Source organism: Psammomys obesus, unplaced genomic scaffold (genome assembly GCF_907164565.1).
Source record: "Psammomys obesus unplaced genomic scaffold, mPsaObe1.curated_primary_1811, whole genome shotgun sequence".
Classification (NCBI taxonomy): Eukaryota; Metazoa; Chordata; class Mammalia; order Rodentia; family Muridae; genus Psammomys; species Psammomys obesus.
This window is the reverse complement of record NW_026596079.1, coordinates 40821970-40836510: the sequence shown is the minus strand read 5'-3', so window position 1 is coordinate 40836510 and position 14541 is coordinate 40821970. Positions and strand designations below refer to the sequence as shown.

Genomic DNA, 14541 nt, shown 5'->3' with positions numbered 1-14541 from the left:
CTTTCCTTTCCTTTCCTTTTCTTTCCTTTTTCTTTCCTTTCCTTTCCTTTCTTTTCCTTTCCTTTGAGCCAAGGTTTCTCTGTGTAGCCTTGGCTATCCTGGAACTTGCTCTGTAGACCACATTGGCCTGAAACCCAGAGATCTATCCATCTCTGCTTCCCTAGTGCCCCTTTATTATTTTTTAATTAAAATTTTTTTCATCTGGTTTTGATTCCAACTTGAAATATAGAGGTTTTGTCAGTGATTTTACTTTTACTTTTATAAAATAAAATATTTTATTTTGGGGAGTTTCTCTTCAGTTTAGTTAGACACTTATAATCTGTCATATATCCTCTGCTTGCTTTTCTTTGCTAAAAGATTCTGGTTTCATTTGGGGTCTAAGTGTCTGGCCCCAAGGAATTATTTATGTCTGCTCTAACTCCATCATGAATTCTGTTATTCCCTTGCTACCTGCTTGATTCCTAGACTCCTTTGAGCTAGGAGTAGTCTGAGCCCAGTTCTGGCCAGTGAGACAAATGAGAGGTGTTGACTTACCAGGTAAGAGAGGCAAATTTGTATTTTCTTGAGGCAAAGCCAAGGGAATGTTGGTGGTGTCAATTACCTACTTTTAGTATTCTGATTAAGCTAACAGAATTTTCTATGGTTTAATCACAGGATCAGAAAAAAAAATTCATCCTGTTTTCCTTTTATTTCTTTTTGTTTGGCCTTAGGCTAGCTTCAGAGAGAAGATGGTGGGAGCTGGGAGGGCCTAATGTAATCATTGGAGTTGATTATTGGAGGCGTGATCTTTAAGAAAACATTAGGATACGCCCCTTCTCTCTTTTTGCTTCGTATCATGTAATCTGAGACAATTTGACTCACCACATGTTTCTGCCATGATGTTTTGCCTTGCCACAGGTGCTTGGCCAAGTGAACACAGCCTGAAACCTCTGGAATTGACAGCTAAAATAGGCTTTCTCCTTTGAGTTGATTTTATCTCAACTCAGAGCTGACTATCACATTAACTAAATTCTTTGAATTCATGACCATGATGACCAGGAAAATAAAGCAAAAATAAAAACAACAACAAAAAGTATTTCAATCCAATGCCAGTAACCCCACCAGCTGGGTTTAAGTACTGTGTTTTGTTCACATCAGCCAGTAAGCGGTGCTCTATCCTGAGAACCCACCTGTTTGGTGTAAATAACAAACCACTGCTGGCGACTGTCTTCACTGTACTGAAATCTCAGCTCTAAGTTCTGGTTGAGAGTTCGATGGGGCCCATCTGTATCCAGCAGAGTTCCCTACGGTAGAAAAGATATCATCAAAGTGTCTTGGAATACACTGGGTGTTATATCAACAAAGCAACAATTCCCCAAAGGCTGTCAGTCTCCCAAGGAGCCATGAAAGTAACTCAGTACAGTGTGATATAGGGAGTGTTATTAAGCGGGCAAGTACAGGTCTATGAGAAGAAACAGACTAGACTGGGAAACAGCCAGGGCTAGGAGAATAAAGGAAGGCTTCCTGGAAGGAGGGGTCTGTGAGCAGAAGTAGAAGCTGTTTTGTTTGGGGGTTTGTTTTTGTTTTTAAAGAGGGGAAGGTAAATGGTAATTCCTGGTAGAAGAATGAGTCAGATCGCCGAGGCATGAGAGAGGCTGGGAGGTTAGAGACACTGTGAGGAATCAGTATGTCTGTGGCTTGGGCTCCAAGCAAGAGGGTGGGTGAGGAGGAGGCCTAGGGAGTCAGGAGAGAGGAGGATTCTGAAGGCTGTGGGTTTTGTATACAGCATCTATCCCTGTTTTTCCTAGAAATGGAGACTCAGGGTCTCTTAGAAAAGCCACCCTCTTCCACCATCGTCTAGCTATGTAGAACCCTCAGAAAAGGATATCAGAGGGACACATATGGTTAAGCTTAGGTCAACTAGACACACACTGTATATCTTCATTTGACTCCAGAATTGAGATGCCCTAGTAGAAGGTCCTCACAGAGTCTTTGCCTGGAAACCCAAGCTCTTTGGCTCCTGACATTAAGCCTCTGCTTCCCTTTTCCTTTGGACATGTGAGTAACCAGTACTCATCCTTCCCAAGTCCATTGGTTTACTAGAATTAGATGTGTAGGCTTCTAGAGCTTGCTATAAAGAGCTTGACTTGTGGCTTTATAAACAAAGCTGAGGATTCCAGACTTCATCCTGAGGACAGGAGACATCCCTAAGATATTTGGGAAAGCTAGATGATAACGCAGTTTGATTTATATCCTAGGAATATTAATCTCACAGCTTCCGTGTGAAGAACAAACTGGACAATAGCTGTTTTCAGGGATACAAGAGATAATACTGCAGAGAAAGGAATGAAGTGAGCCCCACAATTACCCTGACCCTACAGAAGCCCAGGGTGAGAGGACCCAAAAGAAGATAGAGACCCTGCTGATGAAAGAAGTATTAAGTATGAAGTTGAGATTAGAGTTTGTGGGCAGAACACCATGAGGCTCCTGGAAAGTGTTTGGTTGAACAGTGATCCATGCACACGTGGTGTGAATCCCTGAACCTAGTCCTAAATCTCCAAGATGAAGCATACAGAGAAGGAAGAGAAGGAGAAGGTAGAGAAGGGGAAGGGAGAGGAAGAGGAGGAGAAACAAAGAAAACCATGAGACATCACTGCACATCTTTTAGGTTAGCTATAATTCTTAAACTCAGATTATAAATAAGTACTGGCAAGGCTGAGGAGAAAGCAGGGCCTTCAGACACAGTTGACAGAGACATAAACTGGTACAGCTGCTTCGGTAAGCAGGCTGGCACATACTCCACTATTTGACCCAGTAATTCTGCTCTTAGAGACACACCCAAGAGAACTAAAAAACTTAAAAAAAAAATCCTACCTAGATTCAGTATACTAATGTCCACAGTGGCATAATTCATTTCCAGCAACAGATAGAACCAACCCAAACATCCATCAACAGATAAATGGGTCAAATGAGGTATAGACATACAGGGAAACATTCATCCATAAAAAGCAAGAATAAAGGTCAACCTTAGACCTTAGGCACTAAGTAAAAAGCTAGTCAAAGGGCCATATTTTATTGCCATATATTGCTTTTAATAGGAAATTTCCAGAACAGGCAAAGGTAGTCCATAGCGAAAGAAAGTCTGCAATCAGTTGCTTAAGGCTGGTGGAAACTATGAATGGGATGAACACAACTAAAAGGTATGTGGCTTCTTTTTGAAATGATAAATGAAGTTGATGGTGTGGTAGCTGGAGAACTCAGAACACTGCCCAAAGTCTATCAAATTTGAGCCACAAAATAAATTTTCACAAGTTTGAAAGTAATAAAATCACATAACATATTTTCTTTGATCCTAGAGGGCTGAAAGACTAAGGAAGGGAAGGAAGATTAGGAGTTGGTCCCATTCATTGTGCATGGATATGGAGAAGGAGCCATGAGGGAAAGAGAGAGTTATAAGGGTATCAAGATGGCAGGTGGGATAGTTCTCTGTCAGCAACGAAACATGTAGGAAGAGTAGAAAGAAAGTCAGAGGTAATTTCTCTGTGTGTGGTGTGGAAGTTAGGGGGTGGAGGACCCATCTGCCAAGATAGCAAGCACAGGAGGAAGTGCAGATGAGTGTAAGGATGAGAGGCCAAGTCTACGGTGGGAAACACAAGTCCGCAGTATCCCTGAAACAGAGGAAGGAAGCCAGCGGTGGGAGAGACACTGAGCCATGGAGAGACAGGGATAGCTATCTGACTTCAGAGACTGTATAAAGATGCTAGAATGGAACCTTGGGACATATCAGGCAGGCTTCAGAAAGCCATTGCATAAGAGAGGAAACACAGAAGGCTTTAAGACCTGGAGAAGACAGAAGCTCCACAAGGAGTGCAACAGATCCAAAAAGTCTGAGCACAGGGGTCTTTTCTGATACTGATACTCCAACCAAGGACCATTCATGGAGATGGCCTGGAACCCCTGCACAGAGGTGGCCCATGGCAGTTCAGTGTCCAAGTGGGTTCCATGGTAATGGGAACAGGGACTGTCTCTGACAGGAACTGATTGGCCTGCTCTTGGAACACCTCCCCCTGAGGGGAGGAGCAGCCTTACCAGGCCACAGAGGAAGACAGTGCAGCCACTCCTGATGAGCCCTGATAGACTAGGATCAGAGGGAAGGAGAGGAGGACCTCCCTTATCAGTGGACCAGGGGAGGGGTATGGTTGGGAAAGAGTGAGGGAGGGTAGAATTGGGAGGGGAGGAGGGAGGGTGGTACAGGGGAATACAAAGTGAATAAATTGTAATTAATAAAAATAAAAATAATTTTAAAAATGGACCAGATATGGCTCAGTGGGCACAGGTGCTTACAGTGCAAGCCTGGTGACCTGAGTTCAATGCCTGGAACCCATGTAAAAGTAAGAGAGAACAGACTTCATGAAGTTGTCTCCTGACTTCCACATGTGACCTGTGACGGCCCCTATACAACCTCTCTCCTCTCTTTCTCTTTGTCTCTCCCTCTCTCTCTCTCTCTCTCTCTCTCTCTCTCTCTCACACACACACACACACACACACACTTAACAATTTTTTTAAGATTTATTCATTTTAGTTATACAGTATCCTGCCTGCATGTGTGCCTGCATGCCAGAAGAGGGCACCAGATCTCATTAGAGATGTTTGTGAGCCACCATGTGGTTGCTGGGAATTGAACTCCAGACCTTTGGAAGAACAGCCAGTGCTCTTAACCTCTGAGCCATCTCTCCAGCCCCTACTTAACAATTTTTAAAGGAAAGAATGTTCGGCATTATTTAATGCCTGAAAAGGCGTGAGCATTAGGCCCAGGGCATGTTGCTGTAGCTTTCATGATTTGGCAGCTTTTGCCTTCTACCAGCATTTTGTACACACAGGACAAACACAGTTGGTCACTGAGCACTTGACAGAATTCAACTAAGAGATGTGGCAGTACTCAGTGCAGTAGCTGGTACATCAGGAAATCTGGTGCTGAAGATTTGTAGCTTGAAGGACAAACACAGCCAAGACTCCTTCAGAAGGGCTCTACTGGGCAGTGTCCCATTTCTTAGTGACACTAAGCACATAGCAGGTGCTCAATAAGTGATCACTATTGTCACCTCTAGGCTATGACTCTGATCACCTTTCAAGCCACAAGAAGGCCTGTGAAAAGGTGAGAAGATTGACAGGTGTCTCTCATGCTCTGGGCAGGGAGTCTGCCCTGACCATAGGCAGGTCCTACCACCTAAGATGTCTGTCCACCCAAGGTACTGATTCAGCCACAAGCCTGTCTCCCCAGCCCCAACGGTAACATTCAAGAGTAACGAGGTTTTCATATCACAGGAGGAGACTTTGGTTTATTTTTTGTTTTTTTTTTTAAAAAACAGGGTTTCCTCTGTGTGGCCCTTGCTGTTCTTGAACTCACTTTGTAGATCAGGCTGCCCTCAAACTCAGACCTCTGCCTACCTCTGCCTCCTGAGTGCTGGGACTAAAGGCTTGCACCACCACCCACCACAGGAGGAGACTTTATAGACAAACAAGGTGCCAGATACTCACAAGGAAAGTGACCTGCCAGCACTTTACTCTGCTCATCTGGAAAGCTATGTCCTGGGTCCGGCCATCAGGCAGGGTTATACAGCAGCTGATTTCGTTATTGCCAATGGAAAGCACAGCTGCACAGCCAGGTTCTGGATGGTTGCAGGTACAGGGATCCAGTTGAATGTACCCATAGTGCCGGACCTCCTGGGACAGCTCCAAAAACTGTTCCAATGTGAGGTGGGAGTAGAAGGAAGCAAGAGAGCACTCTTCACAGATATAGAGCTCACCGGGGGCTGCTGTACTATGCTGGCAAAACCCACAGGATGGGCTCAGAGCCAACACCCACCCCCAGTTCTAGAACATACAAATCAGGCCCCTAGTATGGACAGTAATCCCTCGCAAGATCACTGTGCTTCTCCATGGCAGGAGCAAGTCCTACTCCCCCCACCCCCAACAACTCTGCCCCTGCTCCCTTGGATCCCTTGGATCCAAAACACTCAAGAAATGAACAAAGGATAGAGTTGAGAAAACAAAAGAGTAGATGTGATTCTATCTCATTTAGAAGTGTTTTGCCTGCTTGCATGTTTGGGCACCATGTGTGTACCTATGGAGGTCAGAAGAGGACATCAGATCTCCTGGGAGAGCTGTGGACGATTGTGAACCAGCATGCAACTGCTAAGGACCAAACCTCAGTCCTATGCAAGACAGGACCGCTGAGCCATCTTTCACCGTAACTCTTAACTCTTTTTTATTATGAAATAAGAGGCAAACCACTTGCCTGTATGTGTGAGACCTGAGCTCACTGAAGGAAAAAAAAAAAAAAAAAAAAAGGAAGGAGGAAGGAAATTATTTTTTTTAAAGATTTATTTATTTTAGGTATATGAATGTTCTATCTGCATTCACACCTACCAGAAGAGGGAATCAGTTCACATTATGGATGGTTGTGAGCCACCATGTGGTTGCTGGGAATTGAACTCATGACCTTTGGAAGAGCAGACAGTGCTCTTAACCACTGAGCCATCTCTCCAGCCCAAAGAAATTCTTTTTAAAACTCAATAACCTCTTAGCTGTTGTGGATTAAAGGAAGTGAAAAGATGAAATTAAAAGTAAAGCAACATGTTGCAAAAACAGTTAATAAATAAGCAATTTACTCAGAATGCTTATTGTAATTTGCCATTCATGAAGAGATACACACGAAACCAGAGGATAGAAATCTGCAGGGATTATCCACTTGAAAACTCCATTCTTTTAAGAACATTGTACATGGGGCTGGAGAGATGGCTGGGTGATTAAAAACACTGCTGCTTTTTCAGGGAGGACAGGAGTTCAGTTCCCAGAACCCACATGAGGCAGCTCACAGCTGTCTGAAACTTCAGTTCTGAAGAATCTGATGCCCTTTTCTGGCCTCTATGAGCACTACACACACACACACACACACACACACACACACACACACACACATATAAAAAAAACAAAATTTTTAAGTAAGACAAACTACCTAAAAAAGTCAACTCAACATATATAGCCATGGATAGCATCTTTAGTTATTTTTCATTTTACAATTCACAAACTCTTCTTTAAAGAAACATATAATAGAGGCTGGGAGTTGTGGCTCGGTGTAAGCTCTTGCCTACCATGTGTGAGATCCTGGATGTGGTCTGCAGCATGGCTTTAGGGAGCCTACTGTCTCTACAGCAATTTTAAACCTCTTTCACTGTAGCACAAACAATGACTTTAGACACACATAAGTAAGTGCCTCTGTGTGCCAATAAAACTATATTTTTATCAACAGTGGCCCATGAGCCATAGTGAACTTATCTCTGGTTTAGATCAATTTGCTTTTAGTCATTTAATTCGGTTTTAGTTCAGTCTCCTTGCATGGGTGCATAAGGTAAGGTGATGCTAGCTAGAATGCTTCCAAGAATGCTAGCTAGAATGGTTCCAAAACCAGAAGTTCACACAGGAAGAGGAAGTTTAAATTAGAAACAGTCCTACGCCTTGTAGTGGTTGCAGCCAAAGTGATTCATAGCAGCAAATGCTTTTAGCCACTTGATTTCCAATAAAAGAAAACTGACTGCCTAAACAATAACCATAAAGGAGAGTACTCTGTAGTTATATAATAATGTGGAGGATCTATACTAATTAACTTGGCCAAAGACTCCATATTGTTTTTTTAGAATTCTTACACAATAAACTTTTACTAATTATAGACTCAGAACAATCAGTGGAGGCAATATCACGTTCAATGCTTGATGGATTTGTGAATGATAGTAACATTTCAATTTATATCTGGAACTTGCTTCCAAGGGACATTTCGTGGTACAATACTTAACTCACCTTTGTTTGATTCTCTTTCTTCTGGAGAGCCTTTAATTCCTCCCTCTGAGCCTTCGTGGGTTTCACCCATTCTATTTCGATCTCCTGTGTTGCCTTAAAACAACACAATTATATAATTATCAAACTTAGTAGAAATGAATTAGCCTAGACCCAAATGGATCTACATAATGATTTGACAGATTATAAAATTGCTTTTTTTTTCTGTTTGTTTTGAAACAGGGTCTTAATATCGAGCAGGTCAGGCTGGCCTGAAACTCATGTTCTTCTTGCCTCAGTCTCCCAAGTGCCTGGATTATATGAAAGCACAACAGCTAGCTTACAGTCAGTTGAATCAGTGAGGAAAAAAGGCTTGTTTTGCAGTTGGGAACAATTAGGACACTCGGCATAGAAAGTCAAAGTAATGTCCATATTATCTAGTCAAATAACTTTCTAAGGACTACAATATAAAACCCCATTAAAAGGCAGAGAAAGAGGTGTGAAAAATGATTCAGCAGTTGTTAAAAAAAGAGCAAGTGTTGCTCCTTAAAGAACCAGAGTTTAGTTCTTAATGCTCATGTGATATGTCTCACAGCCACCTGTGACTCCAGCTCCAGGAGATCCTCTGGGCATCATAAGCACCTGCACTTCCATGCACAAACCCACACATGAACACAAGCATACATGTATAATTTTAAGAAGTGAGTATTTTTTAAGTAGAAAATTAAAGATGAATATGTTTATCTTCATGGACGACTATCTTTTTAAGATATGATGGCAGAATGTAGAAATAATCATATGTAATTGTATGTAAATGCAAATTTCCATATATAAAACACTAGAAACAAAACTAAAAAGCAGATGTTAAACCATGCAAAGGGTTGACATTTGCAGAAAACGAGAAAAATGTAAAATCACCAAAAATGGCTCCCAGATCAATATTGACAATTGACCAAAAGGACTTCCAAATGGCAAATGCAATATATTCTAGTAATCAAAGAGTTTTTTGCCTCTTAACTTGACAGGGCTATAATATACACAATTAGAGCTGATAGTGATTTGGAGATAGTGATGTAGTGTGTAAGGAGGGGTGGATTTAATTCATATGCTTTTCTAGAGATAACTTGGCAATACAAATCTAAAACCACACATAAGTATAAAGAGCTAGACACAAGGAGGCAGAGGCAGGTGTGTTTCTGTGAATTCAAAGGCATCCTGGTCTACAGAGTACCTTCCAGTTCAGCCAAAGCTATTACTGATATTGCTTATAAAGCTAAGGTAAGGTAACTTATGGCTAGTAGCAAGCATATACCAAGTCTGCACTCTGAACCTGCAGGCTCTGTGGGACTCTGCTATTAGGTCTAGCATTTCTGATTGCCTCTGAGCTAGGTATGATATGACAGACTCCCTTTCTCAGGTGGGTTACTTCTCCCCCTGATCTGGGGAAGCCTAGATCTTCTAAGGAGAGTCACATAGCCCTCAGAGACATTACAAGCCCAACCCTTTTCTGATTAAAAAAAAATCATTCATCAAGCATTTGGGAATTCCTGGAAACATCCACCTTATGCTAACGAGATATTTTAGTATCCTGGCTTTCAACCAAAAACCTTTAACCTTACCTGGAGTTCTTCCCCCACCTATAGGATAATTAAGTACTGCTTTCCCTTTTTATGATAGGGCTGTGTTATGCATATAAACAAAGTATCCCTGACATTCCCTAGCCCCATAGAATCAAACATATTCACCCTCTTAACCCCACCCACTTCCCAAGGTTTATAAATCCCTGTTTCACACTCAAAATAAAGGGGCTAGCATCATCTATTTCACCATGACCATCTGAGACTCATCATTTATTCTGGGGAAGGACAGGATCCACTTCTCCCTGAAGAATTCATCACTTGACCCCTGGGGCTTGGCTGCCAGTCAGTCAGCCACATGCTGCTGGCCACTGAAAGCTTCTTCCATTCATTGGCGAGTCAGTGCAGATTGCTGATGCCATCTTTCTAGTACTGCTCTGTCCACTGCAGTGCAGTCTGTGGGAGCAAGAAGCTGGCTGTTCTTGAAACAGCCATTTCGTCCACCAGGACAAAATTGGGCTCCCACATCTGTCTCTCTGTTTTGGAGCTCCGAGTGGTCTGCCATAACTGACTGCTCACAAAGTGGCCGCCGACTTGCCCAACTCAGGCTGGGTCCTGTTGCTGCCTGGCTCAGGTTCTGGATCCCTGAGCTCCTTTGACTCAGTGTTTCATCCTTTACTGCTCCAGAGTGTGCACTTCTGTTTCCCTGCAGGGAAGCCCAGAGTCGGGAAACAGAATGGCAGGGCTCTACATCCCTGGGCTAAATGAACTGTGGGTGAAAGATCTGAGGAACAAAGCGTATCATCACTGAATGGATATGTTTTTCATCATTGTTCCCTAATAATATATTGTAACAACTACTTATATGATGTTTTCACTCTATTTGGTATTGTGAGTAATTGAAAGGTTGAAAGTTTGCAGAAGGTATATAAGTTATGTGAGAATGCTATTCCATTCTATGGGTGGGTCCTGAACCTTCCTGGTATCTGTAGGACAGATGGTGGTATGCTCCGTGGGCTGTTTAGTACTAATTATGTGTCAGATGATATCCTTATGCTTTCAACTCCAAACCTGTGGGATAGCATATTATAAAATACCTCAAAATAGAAAACCGAGTTGATGTATAATCAAATATTACTATATTATAATCAAATATTATTCTAGCTTTCAAAATTATCTAGGATCATTAACAACGTGAGAAAAAGCTGCACACTATTTATACATGAAAAGAATACTAAGTTATAAACAAAGTGAAGTAACAGATTCCAATTCAAACAATGAGTCTCATGTATTTTCAGCTGGCCTTGAACTGTCATTCATGAAGCCAAAGGTGACTTTGAGTTTCTAATTCTTGGGCTCCACTGCTGGAATTACAGGTGTGTGCTTTGTTTGTTTGTTCCTGTGCATGTGTGTGTGCCTATATAATGTATGCACATCATGTGTGTGCCTGATGCTCTTAAAGACCAAAGAGGGTGTCAAATCCCATCATGTGGGTGCTGGGAACAACCTGGTTTCCTTGCAAGAGTAGCAAGTGCTCTGGACCTCTGAGCCATCTTCCCAGCTTCTGCTATAACCATCCCTAAGTGTAAAATTTTACATATATTTTACATACAAATTTACCATACATACATATATTTAATGTTGTACAACCATTACCACTGTTTACATCCAAACCTTTCATAGTTCCCAACAAAGACTCCAAACTGGAGGAAAGCATGGCAACTCATGTCTTTAATGCCAGAACTCAGGAGTCTGAGGCAGATGAACCAAGAGTTCAAGGCCACGCTCTCTAGTGAGACCCTATTCCAAGCAATATAAACAAAGCATTGATGACCACAAAAGAAGAAGAAAAACAAAGCAAAACCCTGTAAACCTATTAAACAATAGTTGTCCTTTCATCCCCCACTCCCCAGTCCTTGGGAACTTCTGCTATAGATTGTCACTATGAATTGCCTATTCTATATAGCGTCTCAGCTACTAAGGAAATGTGTACTGTTTCAACCCCAGTGGCCAGTGTTGACCTCACCTGCATGTAGAGCAGGTCTCCAGCTGCTCTGCAGTCCATCAGCATAGAGTCCAGGGCCGGGTCCAGGTACCTGCACAATCAGTGATCCTATGTGACATGCCTAGGGACACATCCAGGAATAGATGTTCTGGAAAGCAATGGTCCTCCACTCTGAGAACTGGGTCCTCCTTCTCTCATAAAACTAAAGCACAAGACTTGACTAGCCTTTGACATTTCCTTTATTATGCTGTGTTCTATTTTCTCCATATAGTGAGCTTTTATTTGGTGGGCTCTAGAGTAATGGTCTCTCTCTCTCTCTCTCTCTCTCTCTCTCACACACACACACACACACACACACACACACACACACACACACACAGCTTTAGGAGAATGGCGTGCATTCCTGATCACACTTAGACACCAAGTCCTGGATTCTGTCTTCCACTGCATAACACCTGCCCTGGCCACCTGCCCCGCACATGCCCATCCATACTTACTACCCTGCACCTGGCCATTCTCTTCTGCCTCTAGCGCTGCTCAAAAGCATCCCCACACCAGGCTGTCTGCTTCTTCCTCTTGCTTCATTTTCCTCTGGGTGAGACTTTTCCTGAGCAACCCTCCCACTCTTGGAGTTGTGGGAACTGGGTCATTTATCCCGCTCATGTCTGAGGCACTCTGTAGTGCACTTCTCCCTTCCTTCCCCTGCTACACCTTACCATCCCCACAGCAACTCTATATCCCAGCCACACTTTCCCTCCTCCATCTCCCCTGCTCCTTCTTTCATACAAGGCCACTGCCTCAAACACCCTCCTTCCCTGACTTGTCTTTTTTCTGAAAGCCTGCTCTGTGGTCCCCTCTTGTCTGGTACCTGATGCCCAGCCTGTGCTAGCACTCCACCTCTGCGCTTTGACAATGCCTTGAATTTATCCCAATTACTGCTTTGATCAACTTGTTTCGACACCTGCAATGAAGGCTTCAGCCCTCAAGCCTGGTGATGCCCTTCTGAGTCTCAGCAGAGTGACTAGCAAGTATCAGGGGATCCATGTCTATCTGTCAGAACCACCAAGATAAACAGATTCATTGCGTGTAAGTACAGTGGTTCTCTGAGAATGGGCAGAAATGGAAAGGGGAGAAACAGAGGCAAGCAATTATTGCACTCATAAGAACAGTATGACTACATAGAGAACTGGATCAGACCCATGAAAGGATGAAAATGGGGTTTGAAGGTCAAGCTTATGCTGGCAGAGAGAAGCAAACTGAAACATTCCAACTAACTTTTCCTTTAAATATGTGTCCACAAACCTGCAAAGCCCATGTGTGACTGAGAATTGCCTCATAGTTGGAAAGCCCTGAGACACCTTTCAGGTTGGGGCTTTAAGCTGCCAGGACAACACCCTCTGGTCTAGAAGAAACCATAACATCACTAGAGAGATGCACTCAGGGAAGTCCTGGATGAAAAAAAAAATCCTCAAAATATCAGCTAGGCCCCTCTGAAAAGCCCTTCTATCAGAATCATGCAGTTGGTGGAACTGGCCTCCCTGTTGCCACTGGAAAGGCTTCCTCTGGAGAGGGGGCAATACACCCCAAGGTGTTATATTATGTTCCCTTGTGGAAATCTGACCCTCAACTCTGACTACAGTAGTGTGCCTAATCTTACTCATGAGCAAAGTGATTTGTAGGATGGAAATGCTGGCTTGTAAATACAGGGATCTTCACCTTGCATTTGCAGCTAGGCATCTAGGATGTACCTATTTAAGAAAGACAGGCACAGCCTAGTGTCTAATTCAGGCTTCTAGGTGAGGGGAAGAAATCTACCCACTCCTTTGCTCTCAAGTGCTTAGGAAAGTGTGTAAACTTGAAAAGTCTCAGCCCCAGGGACTTTCTGTTATTATCGCTATTATCATTCTTTCCACTATAACAATAACAAACATGAACAAAATTTATTGAGTATGTGGGATTGCTTTAATCTTCACAATAATCCTAGGATAATTATTCTCCACTTTTACAAATAGCTGGGACTATCCCTTAAAAATTTAAAACTACAAGCTACACCTAGCAAGATAGCATTGTGACAAATAAATAACTATCCCTAGATTGTAAGATGTCTTCTTTTTTTTTTTTTTTTTTTAAGTTTGTGTTCTCAGATTGCAGAATAACTGAGCTGGACAGAGGCAACTTTAGAAGCAATTCAACATAGTCATGGCAATAAGGACTGGGAACTCAGACTGCAGGATGGGGCTGGGAAAGCATGCTGCCTTTCACTGTGATTTTCTGTTTATTTGTTCTTGATAGGCTTCTCTTCCCAGGAAAATAACAGCATTTTCTACTGAGACACTTTTGTCTTTTTAATCTAAGAATGTGGGTGGCCCTTGTACATATCTAGGAATGTGAGCTAAATGCTTACAAATTCGGTGCCAACTGCCTGAGTAAGCCTTCTGCCTTCAAGGAATATCAAGTTCAATGGGCATCATATCTGCTTGTAGCCATCAATGATATTCCTTCAGTTACTACAGCTAGCCATCCAACCCAGAGCAAAAGCATGCTCAGTAATTCTTGCCATCATCTATTCCAATCCACCCCAGAGACTGAGACCCACAGTGGTGTCTGACAGCACAAGTACTTACCACTTTCTGAGTCCAATCTTACAGTTTTCCACTTCAGAACTCTGAAGACTAGTATAAGGCAGCTCAAAATCCACCAACTTCTTCACAACTGGAGAGGGAAAAGGCAGCATGGAGATCAGGCTAGCCATGTGTAAAACTATTCTTTCCACGCTGTTTTGCCCTTAGAAATTCCATTTTACAGATTTTTGCTATTGTCCTTATTTTTTACTTCATTTTGAGGACAGAGGATAATGGAAAGTCAGGTTGCACCTGCACACATCACCATCTGTCTTCCATCCAGTACAGACTGATAAATGACTTATTCCTCAAAATAGAATGAATTGAGACTGTAGAGGCACATCATGCTATATTAAAATCATAGGAGAAACAAGGCTCCAAAACTTATTGGACACGCCAGACCAAGGAGAGGATGGGATTCCCACACCTAGATCCCGTCATGTGATTAATGCCTCCAAGTGCTCTGCTGGTCCCACACCAACCTGTCGCCTGCTGCTCTTGTGTGCAGCAAGGAATTCAAGTGGAC

At 42.7% G+C, this 14541-nt stretch overlaps 1 protein-coding gene across 1 annotated transcript in view; it reads right to left on the bottom strand.

Moving 5' to 3' along the window:
* The window catches only part of Snx31 (sorting nexin 31), a 57903-nt gene that overhangs the window by 16196 nt on the left and 27166 nt on the right, over nt 1-14541 (bottom strand). Inside the window, exons 7-11 of the mRNA XM_055626723.1 lie at nt 14019-14106; nt 11416-11485; nt 7837-7929; nt 5518-5721; nt 1170-1283 (exon numbers count right to left, since the gene is read on the bottom strand). Coding sequence (XP_055482698.1) covers nt 1170-1283; nt 5518-5721; nt 7837-7929; nt 11416-11485; nt 14019-14106 — 569 coding nt within the window. The remainder of the gene's footprint in view (nt 1-1169; nt 1284-5517; nt 5722-7836; nt 7930-11415; nt 11486-14018; nt 14107-14541) is intronic.